The sequence below is a fragment of the Balaenoptera physalus genome, assembly GCF_965194825.1.
Source record: "Balaenoptera physalus genome assembly, chromosome: 2".
Lineage (NCBI taxonomy): Eukaryota > Metazoa > Chordata > Mammalia > Artiodactyla > Balaenopteridae > Balaenoptera > Balaenoptera physalus.
The window spans coordinates 31,380,309-31,398,088 of NC_138883.1; the positions used below are offsets into that span (position 1 = coordinate 31,380,309).

The 17,780-nt window shown below is 32.6% G+C and overlaps 1 protein-coding gene across 7 annotated transcripts in view; it reads right to left on the reverse strand.

Moving 5' to 3' along the window:
• PCNX1 (pecanex 1) overlaps positions 1-17,780 on the reverse strand; it is a 499,400-nt gene that overhangs the window by 410,467 nt on the left and 71,153 nt on the right. For 4 of the 7 annotated variants that reach the window (XR_014261020.1, XR_014261021.1, XR_014261022.1 and 1 more), the window contains exons 7-8: positions 12,699-12,831; positions 6,987-7,171 (exon numbers count right to left, since the gene is read on the reverse strand). The exons of 2 other annotated variants lie outside the window; for them this stretch is intronic. Coding sequence is in view for 2 of the 5 variants with exons in the window: in XM_082451497.1 (XP_082307623.1) it covers positions 6,987-7,171; positions 12,699-12,831 (318 nt within the window). In the remaining 3 variants the exon portion in view is untranslated. The remainder of the gene's footprint in view (positions 1-6,986; positions 7,172-12,698; positions 12,832-17,780) is intronic. One more of the 7 variants, XM_082451496.1, reaches the window with a different exon arrangement.

Consider the following 17,780-nt stretch of genomic DNA (forward strand, 5'->3'; position numbering starts at 1 on the left):
AGACATTTTATTCACAATAGCCAATACCTGGAAACAACACAAACTTGTCCATTGACAGATGAATGAATATAAAATACATAGAATGAATACTCAGCAACAAGGAACATACTGCTAACAACATAATGAATCTCAGAAGCACCTTGCTAAGTGCAAAACTAAACACAAAAGGCGACATACTGTGTGACTGCATTTATATGAACTTCTAGGAGAGGAAAAACATAATGACATAAAGCACACAGTGGATGCCTGTGGCCAGGAGCAGAGGAGGCACGGACTGCAACGGGGGCACAATCTTTTGAAGATAATGAAAATGTTCTGCACCTTGATTGTGGGATTTCACAGGCGTGCACATCTGTTAAAACTCACCAAACTGTACACGTTGAATGAACACAATTTATCATGCCAAAATTATATGTCAATAAAGCTGATTTAAAAACAAACAAGAAAAAAAACACTAGTCAGGTAAAAGACCAAGTAGATGGATAAACATGAGACAGCATGTAGTCAGTGAAATTCCCACAAGTTACTAATCAAGGTTTTGGAGAATGAGTGACATTTGTTGTTTTGTTTTTGTGTTTCATTTTAAAAATATGATGCATCGAAAGATTCAAAAGCAGTATATAAAACGAAGGAAGTTCCCCACTCTCCACAGAAAGCCACTGCCAAGAGCAGTTTTCTGTGTTCTTCTGAACAATGTTTATCTACATTTTATCCCAAAACAAATGGATCATTCTCTTCATACACACTTTCTAAAATTTACTTCTTTTGCTTACTAAATAGCTTACCTTTTCATGTCGATAACATATATATATCAAGTTCTGAACATTACAGTTATGTTCATGAATAATACACCAGGGGTTCTCTAGTAACAGACATTTAGATTGTTTACAGTTTTCCAAATTACAAGCAATGCTACAATGAATATCCACGTACATATATCTTTGCATGTTTGTGAAACCTGTGGATTAAAACATATCGGCATTTTGGGTCTATTGTTCTAAACCTCCCTCCAAAAATGTTCAATCTTGTAGTGGTCTATTTCACCAGACCCTTTCCAACAATGGACATCACTATACATTCAGTACATGAAAAATATCATAATCCTATTTTTAACTTGCAATTTTAAAAATTATGAGCAAAGTTGAGCTGTTTGCCCATAATTGCAAGCTACTTGTAACTCTCAACTTTTCTAGTAGGTCACTGATCTTAATCTTACTGATCTGAAGTGTTTATTGTCTTACTGTGGCAAAGACTGATGACTGGCCTCCAGTATGCATCTTGTCCTTTTCCCTTTTAAAAATAGGACCTTCCCCTCACTGAATTTCAGTTGAGCCTATGTCTATCTACTTAGAGACCTCTCCCAGCCTCTCCTGAAGCTAGAAGTTGCCATGTGACTATGTATGAGCCCATGGAAGGCAGGAGAAAGTGACAGGCACATTTCCCAAGTCACAGTCTGAAAGATAAAGGCTAGCTGTCCTTGACCTTTTTTTTAGCACCCCCCCTCCCCACTGCCCTCCTGTCTGGGGGGAAATGCCAACAACTGGAGCAGTCACTGTGGACCAAGCAGGGAAGCCATATGTGGAAGATAAAAGAACCAACCCATCTGCTAGGGACAGCTCCCAACAGACTGTTATGAGAGAAATGTAAACTTCTCTCTAATTTCAGTCACTGATGGGGGATGAGGGAGGGCAGGTCTCTCCATTAAAGACTCTACCTATATTCTAACTAATGCACATACTAATGAAATTTAATTTAGAATCTTAAGAATGTTAATGTTAGAAAGCAGTTAATCTAGTGCTTCAATGAATTCTTTACAACACAGACTGGCAAGAGACAAATCAGATATCTCAACCAGTCTCTGTTATCGTCTGTAAAATTCCTAGAGTAGTTCAAGCATCCCAAACTTTTAAAAATAATATGCCGGTAGTCCTTCCACAGTAACAATGATAAACTTCTGAGCATTTCCAGGAAATGACAGTTAGAGTAGATAAAGTAAAATTTATCTAGGTTTATTTTTAATTTTAACATTTGTGGGGATAAAACAGACACTCTCAAACCCTGCCAGATAAAGTGTAAACAAGCTTTCCATAAAGTAATTAAGCATATACATCAAAGTCTCAATAATGTTTATTTCCCCTTGACAGATGATTCCATTTCACTGTATTTGTCCTAAGGACATAATCACAGCTGTACAGAAAGGGCTGTGCAAAGGATGTTCAGCAGAGTGTTTATTACAATAGAAAATATCAGGAATCATCTTGAAGACTAACAATGGGGTTAGTTAACTGGTTAAATAAATTGTAATAAATAATAATGTTAACAATAAGAGTGATGATTATTTATGTAATTTACTATTGCCAGGCACTGTTCTAATTGCTTTCACTATTTTAATAGGTATAACCCTCACCACAAACCTATGAAGTATGATTACTATCCCCCCCTTTGATACATGAGGAAACTGAGGCACAGGGAGAGAAAATAACTTGTCCAAGGTCACACAGCTAGGAAGTGGTAGAGCTCGCATTTGAGGCCTGGAAGTTTAACTCTAGAGTTCACTATTCTATACTACCTTTCATGTAGCTCTCAGTGATAAAATATTATGCAGTCACTTAAGAACAAGTTAAAAAACAACATGAATAAATGTTCAAATGTGCTAAGAGAAAACAGCAAGAAGCAAAACTCATACAGTGACATAAAAGTCATACAACATCATCCCAGTTCTGTGTTAGAAAAGCATATACATGTATGCATTAAAAAAGAAAGGAAAAAAGAATAAAATGTTAATAGTGAGTATCTCTGAGTGGTAAGACTGCAGATGACTTAATTTTCTTCATTTTATTTTCCAGTATTTGTAAACTTGTATTAGAACATGCTTTTCCCATCCTTACACCAAAAAGTATAAATAGAATACATCCCCCTAAATTCTTAATACTTTTTCCTTCTAGAGATAATGAAGCATTTTTACTGTTTCCATAAAAATAAACATTTTACTTTCATTTATAAATACTGGAGATATGGGGATATATGTATATGTACAGCTGATTCACTTTGTTATAAAGCAGAAACTAACACACCATTGTAAAGCGATTATACCCCAATAAAGATGTTAAATAAATAAATACTTTGTGTTGCCCTCCCCTGCAAAAAGTTACAAAAAATAGAGTTTGTATTCAAAAACAACAATAAAGGGTAAGATCAAGGTTGTTGCAAAAAAGAATATAACATTTAGTTTAGATGAATGAAAAAGATCTACCATAACATAGGAGACTAAAGTATGGACTCCAAGGTCCCTTTAAAGCCATCTTGACTTTGTATTTATAGTAATGAGAAGTAATTAATGACAGAGCCCAAAATGTTGCAGAGTAGTCCATAATCTATTTTAAACACTAAGACTAACATAAAAATCACTGAAAGTATTATAGATCATCTGAGTTTCTGCTTTTTAAAATAAAATTTTAAAAGCCTCCAAATTGTATTTCTCCTTAATAAGGCATAGCTGCTATAAACTGCTTAAGAAGGTCAATAGGGTGTTGCCAGATTTCCGTTAAATCTTTTTCTAGAGCTGATCACATTTTCAAGGTAATAAGTTCTGTAGTAAAGCGGATTATCAGAAAGAATACCTTCTTTGTAAATACTTGTACAATAATGAAATTTTAAAAAAACCTTAGAAAAATCAATTCATTACTCTTTAAACCTCTAATACATTAATGAAATTAAGAAAGTCTTAAATTCAGAGGAACACTACCTATGATATTTATATATTTTACATTTATGTCTTGATAAACATAAAACTCTATTGTCCTCATTTCTTGCCTATAACAGTATTTTTATTTTTCACGTGAAAATAATTTTATAAATACTTCTCAAAACATATCCTCAACACCACTAATTTCATACACAGAAAAAGAAAAGACAAATTTTCCTGTTTGATCCTATCTAGAATACTTCCTCTGAGATGTGATATATATTAAGAGTTTAACTATCAATTATAATAATCTGTTTCATCACTACATCAATTTATTAGTCTTAATTCACAAGCAGAAGCCAGGATTATCATAAAAACTGTCTCTTGTGTGACTTACCTGGGTAATAAGCAAAAGCTTGTTTTATTTAGTAAAACTGCAGTTCAATTCAGACTACAGTATGAAATCAACTGCAAATAAGTTCAACAAAAGGCTGATAAAAAGAAAATTAACCTTTAGAATGTGGTTTTTACAAAAAGAATAACATGTTACATTGAAGGATTTGAGAAATTCTTTGATAGTAATTTCCTTTTCAAAGATTTTAACTTCAAAACTTACCCATCACTTACATAATTATTTAAACAAAGTTTCCATGGAAATGAAGTCTATAAATGAGAAAGGAAACCATCCAAATTTTTCCAACCAGGTTCTAAATTATACACTTATAATTCAGTTTTTTAAATTATGATGAACAATTATGCCTGTGGAAAATGGATGATGAAAATGTATTTTCCTCTGCTGATTAAGCTACTAATAAAACCTTATAATGCCATCGTCAATGAACTTTTCCACCACGTCCAATGCTACCTGATAATCTTGAAATGCTAGATAAAATGCAACAGAAAAACAAGGATTCTCAGGGTTTAGTATAGGAAATTGATGTGGTTATCTATTATAACACCACAGAGTAAAAATGTCAAAAACATAGTTAAGGAAAACTACCTAGGCTTGGAATTAAATAATGTCTGACTGCAAGTTTCCTTTAATCGAAAAAGGCTAATATTCCTCACTTTAAAAAGTAAACACACAATTACAACATATACATGTATACACGTAAAAACATTTATATGCACCAAACATATATATGTATAAGTAGATATATGTAAGTTTGAGTGTGTATGTGTATGAGTGTGTTATATAAATGTATTATGTGTATTTATAAATTTTCACATGTAAAAATTATACATTTAAAATTTTCAGCTGAAGAAGCTAAATTTGGAAGGAAGCAATCCTTGGTAAATACTCCATACATTCAGGGAATATCATGGCTAACTTCAACATATTTGAGTATACAGTATCCAAATTCATTCACACAAAATTATTTTACTACTGTTAACTAAAATCATGTAGAAAATTAAACCAAGCAACAAAAATATCCTAGTGAAATATATTAAAAAACCAGTGTCTCTACCAATTCCTTCAAGTTCAGCTGCAGTTCATTTTTAGAATCTTTTTTGGCCAACCTTATGTGCTATGAAACGAACAGGTAAACACTGTCCATTGATTGTGTGTTTTGTGCTAATTATTACTAAGCATTCAATTTGGCAACATTCAACTACCACAGGCCAAGAACTATCAGAAAGCAGTTAACACAAACGATAAAATCCAAATTTTAAGAGAATATCCTGAATATTCACCAGTAGATGCTAAATTGATATGTACATATTCTCAATAATCTGCATGTGGTTTAAGCACGGAACTTTATAACTAAATCTTGCTTAGCAAGTTTTTTGAGCAAATTAAGAATTTTTACAGAGGAAAATCACCTACTGGTTCAATTTATTTTTCATTTGACAAGAGTTTAAAAATCCAAAATGGATTAAAACTAAGCTTAGCTAATCTACTACCAAATGATCAATGGACAATGGTGATAGTGACTGTAATTTTACACATACAAATTGACAAGTCCTCTGTTCATAGGAACTTTGGGTTAACCCAAGAGAAATGTCAATAAAAAGATACTATTTACTCAATATATTTGCAACTAAGGAAGCATCCCTACTTTCAGTCAAAGTAAGTAACTAAATTAAAGTTTACCTTACTCTTCTCAAACACCCTCTTTATAGACTCCCTGCCCTCTTCAAATTACAAACGCAAAAGCAAAAGCACTCTAAAATTAAAATGTTTTATTGCCTTCTCATTTTATTTAGAAATCACCGTACATTCTAATGTATAAATATCTTAGATGACCATTTTCAGCTTTCTATAAGATTTGCTAAAGATGACAATTTCATCAATATGCATATCTAATACTTATTAATTCTCTCTGTAACTAAGAGTTTTTACAAAATGGGAAAAGAGTCAATAAATAGCATATGAAATTTTATTATACCTATTTTGGGCACCCTATACCATACATCCTTCTAGTAAAAGCATCAACTAAATTATCTTCTTTATAAATGAAAGACAGTTATAACATGGAGAAACAAAATCACAGTAAGCAAATATAATACTTTGAAATGTGTATTTCTGAATAACAAGATTTTCTTCTTCATTATATTTACTTAAATTGCTATTAATCTGCATTTTGAGCATGAGAAAGCTGAACTGGACAGAGAAATAGAAAACAAACCAGTATAAAATACTGTCTCTTTAAGGCATTACTGAGGCTTTAAACTATACCACCTCTCTGAGAATTAACTATTTAATAACTTACATTTCTATTTTTAGATGTATTAACAGGAAAAAGAAAAAACTTTATAAAGTTATTTGATAGTGGTATATAGAGCCATGATGTCCTCAGAATACTGCATTTAGAATTATAGTAAGTCCTACTTCAGATGATAGACATTGAAGTAAAATATAGACTACTTAAAAGAAAGATTATACAGTAATAGGCCATTAGAAAGTACTTTTGCCTTTCCTGCAGCAGAGAATTCAGAGAAATTAAGGTTCAATCAAAATAATTTTTTAAAACTCAACATTTCACCACATGGTACAAATGCCAAGAAATAATAAAATTGCCCAAATCGTTATAAGAGGACAGTAAAGCATGAACATTTATTAATACTTTACCATTAATAACGGACATGCTCAAAAGAAAATGTAGAGTAAGAGTTGAAAGAAACAGAAAAGGGAAAAGCAAATGTCAAATTTTCCTTATACACAGGGCAAATCCTAAAAAAAGTGCTCTTATGCATAGTTCCAAAATGAAGCTATCTCAGGAAAGAAGTGTAATCACTGTTACCCATTATCTGCCACATCAAAGTTTTATGTCACCAAGATTATATAAGGCCTGCGTACCAAGTTCATCGTGCAAACTGCTGCCGCCTACAGCAGATGCATTGTCATGTGATGCTTCTAAGTGGACACTCCCATTTCTCACCAGCAAGGAGGCACTAGCACTGAGCACTGCAGCCTGGGAAGGGGGGCGGGACTGGACTTTGACCTGGGCTGTGGACTGCTGGTCTTGCTGACCATCTTGAAGGCTAGGAGAAAACATGGATTGGGGAGACATTACAGGGAAGAAAAGAGAAAACAATAGCTAGAAGTCAATATAGAAAACTAATTAAAAAAAAAAAAAAGATTTCAATGTAACCTAAGAAAGAGCCAACAAACTGTAAAATATGCAGATCATACTGCCGGCTTAAAATTTCTGGTCTTTAGAAATCTGATTCATGGTGATGAACACAGAAAAAATTCAATGTATACGTAAAGCAACCAATCTGTGACACCTTTCCACCTCAAGTCAACAAAGTTCTAGTATAAGGAAAAAAGTAGCAAAGAAGAGTCACAAGTACACTAAATATATGTAGGCTGTAGCTGGTCCCTCATAGAAAAAACTTATTTTTTAGTTCAATATGCATTTTTATAAATAACCTTGATATAATTATTCTAGAATTGTTCTTTCAATTTCATATTCTGGCATCTCAAATTCACAATAAGACAAAATTCCTATGCACTTGAAAACCAAAGAATCTTTATCAAATGCAACCAAGATGACATTTTTGAATCAAAAGAAAATCACAAACTAGTGAAGAAAACCAGAATAAAAAACACTGACTCAATCAAGTGAAATAAAAATGACTGCTGAGATGCTAGAAGAAATATAATTCATATATAAAGTGTTTTTTCTATCAAAAGCCTACATAGTTCTGAAATAAGGCCACAGGCTTTATATACAGGTGTTAGTTAACAATAATTATGTTCCCTTAGTGAATTCTGTTCTTACCTTTTCCAATTCATACCAAAGTTTCATTACAAGAACCCATCGTTTTAGAAAACCATAAAAATAATTTGGAAACCAGTAATTTCTCAAGGGATATTATAGTCTTTTCTGAATTTTACAAAAATTTAAAAATACTTAGTATTTTGTGATTATAAACGTTATTAAAATTATCTAAAAATTAGATAAAATTAAGAAACTATATTATATTCTTAACTCATTTTATATGTTTATATGTATTTTAAAACACTGAATTTTAATTTTCTTAGTATAACACTCAAATTTAAACTGATGAAACTCATGAAAACACTTTGAGTATAATTATTATATGTCGTTCTCTACATGATGTTCAATGCAACTCTGCACTATTATTAAAATTATTAGACCTTTTAGGAATTAAAAGAAGTATGCTACTTAGAATGGCCTTATTCGGTAACTTTATCATTTTCATGAGTATCAACTTCTCTCTAATCCTTTGAATTAAACGCAGAGATTTCTCTGATGTCTATAAAACAAGACTAATCCTGCTGCAGACTGGGAAGAGAGCTGTAGTTTGAAGTAGAGTTGAGCCTTGAACAACACGGGGGTTAGGGAGCCAAATCTCCAGAGTTGAAAGTCCACATATAACTTATAGTGCCCCTCCTTACCCACGGTTCCGCATCCAAAGATTCAACCAATTATGGATCATGTCATCCTATAGTATTTATTATCGAAAAAAACCCACGTGTAATTGGACCCACACAGTTCAAACCCATGTTGTTTAAGGGTCAACTGTAACCATGAAATAAGACTAAGTAAAAAATACTTCATATATTGCTTAAAGCTGTGGTTATGGTAACAGAACACACTCTGGAACTGTACTGTCTACTACAGTAGCCACACACGACTAAAGTAACTAAAATGTTAGTTCCTCATTCATGCTAACCATATTTCAAGTGCTCAAGAGCCACGTAACACAGCTAGTGGCTACCATGGCTACCACAGCTACCAGAGTGGGCAGAAGCTAGTAGTTAGTGTCTTCTATACTGGACAGTACAGATTATAAAATATTTCCACCACCACAGAAAGTTCTGTTAATCACCACTACCTGAAACATTAATTTTTTTTCAGGCTTCTTTTAGAGCCAATAAAAAGTACATAATCTAAGTAGAGCACAGGAATGTATGCAACATATAAAAAAAAATAAGTCTGCAAAACACTGACTTAATGCTTACCGGCACTAACTTTTTAAGTCGTAACTATAAATAGTAAGTCTGTCCTTGGAAGCCATCTAAAGTTATCCATAAACCTTATCAAAATGACCCAATTTCACAAGGGAGAAAATTTTGAGTAGCTCAAGTACTATGATCCTTCAGATTCAGAAGACAAAATTTTATAATATATGTATATATATACTCAACAAATTTTTCCATCAATTTTTTCACTTAAAAGTCATAAACAAAGGTGCTATATGGCAGTTAGATGTATTCTAATGTGAACGTATTGAGAACACACTAATCTTCAACATATCCATATATAAAAGGTTTTCAAAATATTAGGCAATGCATGAAAATCAACTCCAGAATAAAGAAACAAAGAAAATTAGCCAAAATCTATGCAGTTGTAAATGTCAAGTTTCTGAACATCAAAAGCTAGACAAAAAATATTTATGTCCCCTGAATTCCTGTTTTCAAGAATCCTTCAACAAGAAAAAAGCGTATTATTTTTGCACAAATTGCTAGGAAAACTATTCCTGGAGGGTGGTACTTCACCTTAAGCTAACTAATAATTGACAAAAATTAATCTTTTTTACAATACCAATTATATATCAAAACTATCAGTTTCAGAAAAGGTAGCAACTATTTCACAACACAGAAAAGGTAGAAATTTAGGTTTCTAAACTATTGGCTATCAGTAGCATCACTGACATGCAGTCTTACTAATTAATTAACTCTTCTAATTTAAATGATAAAAAAATATAGTTGGTCTTGGTCTTTCCTTCCTCTGTACCACTTACTTAATATTTGACACATTCTGCCTTACGCTGTTAGTTATCTTTGTATGTATCTCCCCAAGTAAACAATAAACTCTAAGAGTATGATCACATTATTGCTATGAATCACCAGATTCCAGAGAACACTCAGAAGAGTATCTTGAACACAGTACACAAGCAACAAATATTTGGTGGATTCCTTCCTGAGTACCACAAAATGATATGAATTTCTAATTATGGACTCAGTTATTACTATGACCTTATTTGATTACAAGTCTTTCAATCTTATATTTAAAAAAAAAATCTAAGAATACAGTAAAGCTTCTTTCCCTTCCCCCAAATGCACTGATGATTTATTTTCATTCCAGTCCATTAACTAGAGTTCTAAAGATATCACATTTAGGCTGATAAATATAGAACTAACTCTTAATATTAGTGTTACAGAATTTTTTAATATTCATTTTTGTTTTTATCTCTAGTAACTGGGAAGAATTAATAAGGGCCTACAAGGTTAACTTAATGAACAAAAAAACTTTAAAAAGTAATTCTGAAATAGGATATTCTAACAAGCATAAAAAATACATGCAAATTCTCTTTGTGAGGAAATTGATGATTCACCCCCAATCCTTGGAGACATATACTTTACAAAGTTGCTTTTTAGACTGTCGATTACTTACATTATTCATTAAACTTTAAAATACGTTAATAGATTTTACTGATATTTATAGAGTAATTATAATTAAAGTATTATCATACCTATTCCATTTCCAACTTGACAAGTTTTCCAAGTTTTGCATAACCACGCTATCCTATATTTATTTAAAGATGAGATTATTATTATGTAACTCACATTGAGAATTAATACCACTATTACTTTACCTGAATATTTTTGCAATTAAAAAAGATGGTTTTATTCAATTGGTGTTTCTCCTAATTCCTCACAGCTAAATTTTATCTTATTTATCTTATTTCATTCATAATGAAGTCAGCCTCTTTAAGATACATGCAATCTTTGTACTGGAAATATCATGGAACCTTAACAAAATCTACATGCTGACTGATTACCGGAAGACTACTTTCCAAAAATCCTAATGTGAGCCCTATACAAATAAAGGGCTCACAGTATATCCTCATTTGAATGGTGATGTATTTAAAACCTTAGAAAAACATGGAGAAATCCTATGTGGTTGGCTGGAGTTAGAACAGTTCTTTAATATTCCACCAGGCAGAGAAAAAAACCGAATTTGTCTACATTTGTTTAGTGAGTGAGATCCAAAGAATGAAAGGATTTTTAAAGACTAAAAAGAGAAGGTTAAAAAAGATTAAGAAATATCAACATGGAGTGAGAAGGTAAGCAAAGAATATGTCTATGGCAAGTATTATTCAAGGGGGAAAAAAAGAGGTTAGAAAACACAAAATAGGAAAAGTAAAATGAAATGGTGAGCACCTTCTGCAGGTTGGGACTACAGCCCAAATCCACCAGCAAAAAAAAGTTACCTCAGGGAGCAAAGGAAATAGAAGAGGAGGGCTCACAAAAAGTAAAGGCACTCAGAAAAGATTTCTAGACCAAATGTTTCTTTTCAATGGTTGCTTTCCCATTTTTATATTTTAAATATTCGTTTAACTAATCCACACTGCATTATAAATTAGGTATTACTGCAGGATTAATTAGGAACATGATCTTTGAAAGATGAAGTTCCTGATTGTAATGTAAAACTCAGAAAAACAATCGTCTTAAATCCCAAGGGGAATATAAAATAAAGCAGTAATTTAAAGATATAAGGATTTTGCTACTCTCATGAACAAGATTTTAACAAGGGAAGGAATTTATCTCTTCAAACCTACCATGCATTCAACAGCAGTTATTTCACCAAATTTTCTTCCTTTTGAATTTCAAAATGTAGTAAAATAATTTGGGTAATGATGCTTTTGGACACAAGAGATTAATAAGAGCATACGGTATAATAACATACGCGCTGCTTAAGCAAGCACATATATTTTCGTCCATATTTGTATTCTTTAAATAAAGCATAAATCTTTTGAACAGGTTTTTTTATATTTCTAATTCAAGCCATAGGCTCATTAGATCTGACATAATTGAGAATAAAAAAGCTTAAGAATTTCAATAAAAAATTACTCCCAAGATTATAAATAGATGCTTTCCTAATTAGGAATATTGGAAAGATAATTTTTTTTTGTCCAGCATACTATAGAGGTTGAGAAATTCACCATAAATGTACATACAAATATATATATCTGTATATACATAACTCCAACTGACCATAAGTTACCAACAATTAAATATTCTAGTTCCGTGTCATTTACTAGGTCCTGGTGATTAATTTTCAGGCAATGCAAAATAAAATATATCATATTTTAGTGAAATAAAATAATCAAACTGGTTTATCAAGCTGACGTCAACAAGCTCACCACTCAGTCCATATTTGTTCATATTGAACACTGTTCAAGGTGTTCGGGAAAGATACTGCATTAATATTACTAATTTGGAGTAAGAAAAAAAATGAAAAGCTGACTTAAGGCCTCTACTTACATTTTTATAACTGCCCTAAAATAATATTTGTGATTTAAAATTGGCTAAACCAATCTGATCATTTTGTTTAAATAATGCAATATAAGACATGCATAATGCAATAAGCTCACAGTCACATGCAGAGAAAGCCTAAAGAAGCGTAATGGTGTAAGAGAGAAACTGGAAGAAAAAGAAAGCTATTTAATAAATGCTTTCTTGAGACTGACAGAACAAGTTAGAGGTCTGTTACATGCATGCTAAGCTTGGTGGAATTTTAAAATACCATACCTTAGGGGTGATCCGATGAGCAATGTAGGAGGGGTAGGGTTACTCCCTGCATTGTGCCGGCGCCGTACTGCCTGGCGCCTAAATGTGCTGCGTTCACGGCGAAATGACACTGCCTCCTCGCTGGCCTGTGCTGCTGCATCAAGACAGACTTAGGTCAAACAGGAGCCTAGGTCAGAGGCGTAAACAGCAGCTGAGCCTGTCCTCCCCAGATACGACAGATAACAGTGAACCTATGAAAACCTTTTGGCTCAGTCAGTCAAGTTCCCTTTACTTTGAGGGTGGGAAGTCAGGGACTACACACATTCCTTTTTGTTAAAGATAACTGTTTCTTTAAAACTAACGTTTCTGATCTGTTATCTGGCCTCACCGTCTTCTCTTCAACCTCAATTTTCTATTTTAAGATCTCTGTTGTTTTAAATCTTTTTCTAAAAGTCTTGTTTATTTAGTCCCATATTCCTCTACTAGCCCTTTAAGTCAGCCTTAAAAGTACTGTATGTGTCAGTTCCAACCAATGGTAAAGGGGCATTAACTTCTTCCTTTCATGAAGACAGTAAAAGCAACAATGATAGTACTTGTGATGATGAGGAGTCAGGCAGTAAGTTTATCTCACACTACCCTGTGCCACAGTTTTGGCAGCATTAAGTGAAACTGCTGCCTGCTATGCGGCACAACTAGCTTTTTAAATGCTCAATTAGGTAGCATGTGTATATGTTAACTGCAGAGTAGTTTGCTGCCATCGAACTTTATGCAACTCCACGCCCTCACACTGGTCCCCTCAACACTAGGAAGCAAATGTCAGCAAAATATCACCAAAAAAATTAGAAACCCATAGCTTAATCCAAAAGCAATAAAGTACAAACTAAAACCAAATATATAACAATGAGAAAATCAAAAATCAAAATCATGGAGAAATTCTATGTGGGTGGCAAAAACTATGGCTTAATAGAATTACATAAAATTTTATAAAATCATGACTGATTTGGGTTTCTAACACAAAACGCAAAATGATGTTTATCCATTTGAATCTAAAACAATTGTTTCCTATAGTGATCTAAATATTTTAAGAATCATTTTGATTTTGAGAAAGGATATTTTGATACTAAATATGAATAAAGACAAAACAACTTAGTCCAGATGACATTTTTTTTTACAACAAATGAAAATTTCTTTCTTTTTAGCAAGTATGAAATGGATTACAAAATCAACAATGTTGTATTTGGACTTCAGTTCTCTGACAAGCGTTCTTGACATTTTGAAGGCGTTACTAATTCTCATCATTATTCTGCTTAGCAACAGCCATTTCCATCAATTTAAATGTTGATTTTAATAAAGTATTCTTTTAAATGTTTACACTTTTATCCCTTCCCCAGGCTGCCCCAGTGAATGTTCTTTGTGCAATTAATCCATTATAATTAGGAATATATGGATTACCTCCAGAAGACATGGACTTCTCTATCTTTAGGCAATGTTTTCTTTTATTAAAGGGATGACAAGCACAGAATTATTTCAGCCACTTGGAAAGATTCTGCCAGTAAGAAGTGTAAGTCACAAATAACGGGTCAACAATTTACATTCCTTCTTTCTTTTTCTGCTCACGCACTCCAGTGACATTCTAAAGTTAGACAACTAAATCAGAATTAGGCTCTGGGGCTTTGAATCCAAACCAAACTTGACTCCCGGAGCTAATACTTCTTTTCTTTTCTTTCACCAGTTTTACTGTGATATAATGAAAATTCCTTTAATGTGAAAAGGCTGTTACTTGTGATATAAAAGCTCATGTATACAAAAATTATATATGACCTGTGAGAACAAATAATGCTGATTAAATATGATTATTTAGAACTGTGCTGTCCAACATGGTAACCACTAGCCATATGTGGCTATTTAAACTTAAATTAATGAAAATTAAAAGTTCAGTTTACCAGATTCATGACCCACATTTCAAGCGCTCAACAGCTGCATGTGGCCAGATACAGACACTTCCATCACCACAGAAAGCTGTATCGTACGGTGCTGATTTAGAGAGTCAAGGATGCCTGTTTGTCACTGTAACCTACAGAGCATATTGTGTGCTTTGCCTATTCCTGACAACCAAGACCTCAACAAAGGAAACAGAAACCAGCACTGTCACTAAGAAGAAAACATAATATTGGCACGGCAGTCATTGGATGAAGGATAAAACAAAGCAAACAAGCCACTTGAAAGAAGAAATGAGAAATTAGATGAGTGACTCATATATCTGTTAATGGTTCTCAGACATCAGTAAGGTTAATTTGGGTTATGAAATTTTAAGTCACTATTTTAAACCTCAATTCAAGACTTATTTTTGAAATTATATTGAAGATTTCTATTCTTTTGTTGTAATAAACTATTGCTCAATTTACAGGTCAATTCACTTCTTTTAAGAAACTTTCAAACATTCTTTCTAGTTTTAGATATGTTGTTTCAACCAAAATAACAGAGTAAATTTACCCAGCTAGAATTTATAGAGAATAATTTAATCCATAAAATGTACTAAAATTATTCAGAAGGATTTGGAAAAAAGTAAAAGATGATCACTGAATACTCAGAACAGGAAGAAGGGAAATAGGAAACAGCTTTCTTTACGATCTTCCTTCTACCGAGGACTTAATGGGGTTAATTTAAAATAAAAGCTAGTTATTCCGTAGTATTGGGATAAAAAAACAAAACTACAGTGTCCATTTGTAGTCAAAATGTTCTTTGGCTTCTCCAGAAGGCACTTTTTTTTTTTGCTAGTAACATACCACTTACATTTTGTTATCTGCAAAATAACTATTAACACTATTTTCTTAATAAAATAGTTTTAGAAACATATCAAAAGTTTAGACGTCCATAGAACAACATATTAAAGTGGAGTTATGATTACTGCCCATGTTATCCTCTGTAATATTCAGGGTATAAATAACCAATGATAAAAGAATATTCAATGTTTACTAGAGTCATCCCTTTAACAGTAGCTAGGATCACACATTCGGCTGAAAACACTGTGCTATTATTTACGGTCACACAAATAAGATTAAACCATGCCCCCCCTGGGAAGGTGCTACTTATATAGAACATTTCCATTTAGAACAGGTTCCAGTGGGGGTCCAGTTCTATTAGAGCCGAGGGGGAAAAAGTGTCTAAAGCTTAAAAATAATTTGCTGTAAGCATGCTCAGTCACATAAGTTATAGCCTTACTTGATGAAAATTCACTTCCAAAATCCAACTACAAAAAACTCTTTTTGAATCCTTTAACTTTATAAGAGAAAGAAAACAACAACAACAAAATCTTTTCACTAGGGAAACAGAGAGGAGAGAGAAAACACTTTAAAGCCTGGTTTTGAAGTTGATATTGCTTAATACTCAGTATCCCCTGGCAAAGAATAAAATTAACTAGTATAATAATAAGAGTATAAAATGCAAACAGTAAAAATTTAGCACTCTAGGTACAACTAAATTTTATGCATGTGTAGGTAAAGGAGAAAAAAATCACAAACATTCAAGTGATTCAAAAACCATGAATGGCAAGACAGATATAAAGCACTTTCAAGGACATATATTTAGACAAATGTGAATTTTTTAACATTTTTAAAAAAATTATAAGAGTCTTGGCTTTCTAATTATTTCTTTGTGTTAAAAAGACTTCAAGAGACTGAATTACAATCATAAGTTTAAGAGAGAACTTCAGATAATTTACCTCTACTTCTGGAGTAGTGATACAATCATTCAATTAAGTTTAAACATTCTCATGCACAAGGCACAGATATCCGAAGATGTTTTAGACAGCTGTGGTCTGATCTATTCCTAAAGATCACAGAGAAAACAAAATACACACCTCCTGCCTAAGGAGTTATTTCCCATTTATCTCAACGAGTTAAGGAAAATTCTACACATTCTATAGTGAATTATTTTAATGCACTATTTTTCTTTAATATGGGGGTATTAAAACAATAGACTTCGTTTGTTTTAGTCTGTTAAAAAACAGGGAAAGCATTAAAGGCACTAATATACTTTCAGGATGACTGGGATGGCACAAAAGAGCACAATTTGGTGAGGTCGGAGGTGAGGGTTGTTCATATTGTATCTCAAAAATTGGAAAGTTATGAGCAAAAATACATATAGAAAAAGATGTCACTTAAAAATGATGCGAATCATACAGCTGACTGCTCAGTGAAAGGATTCATATGTAATAAGCTGCTTTCTAGTTGTTACATGCTGCTATGGCTGGCCTCTTGTGATAGCTCAATGGCTAGTAAATGAATTGATAAAAATTTAGACAGAAGACACTGCTCAAGAAAGGTGTTGTTTTCAGCAGGGAGTGTCTATTGTAGGAAAAAAGGAGTAAATTTGGGAAGATCACGAAAATAAAAATGTGTGTTTTGGTACCACAGAAGCAAGTTGTTTAAGCAAACACTTTAAGGAAAAAAGATGAAAGTATGAAACAAATATATACACATTTCAGAAAATTAAAATATATATGTAAACATTCTGAAATACACTGAAATATTCTTCAAGGTAAAAATTATTTTACTTAAGAATTAAGTTACTATATGAAGAAATGAACATTCAAATGATTTTGCAAAAAAAATTTTAAAGGAAATATTTTAGTCTAGGCATGAAATCCATTTTATCTAAACATCTTCTCCCTTTCTTACTTTCCATGTCAGTCAAGAACGATGCTAACATCAGCATGCAAAGATTTTGTTCTAATATAGAAACAAATGCTTATAAGCATCATTTTCTGGGAGGCCAAAGAACAAGAATCTGCACAATTTCTAAGCATTCATTCTGAATTAAAATAATTTCCATCTATGAAAACATTTTAAAGGTCTACTCTATTTTTTGACACATTAACCAACAAACAGTAGCAAACAACAACAAAATTATTAGCTGTATCTTGAGTTAGAGGATTTGCATATCTTTACTGATACTCTCCATAATCCCAGGCAGTCAAACAAATACAGTTGGGTAGACAAAGTTAAACGATACTCTGGAGTCATTTCGCAACAGTTCCTAAAAGATATAGTTTAAGGATTACTTACTTTCATAGGTGGTTCCTAATCTTTTTGAATCCTTTGC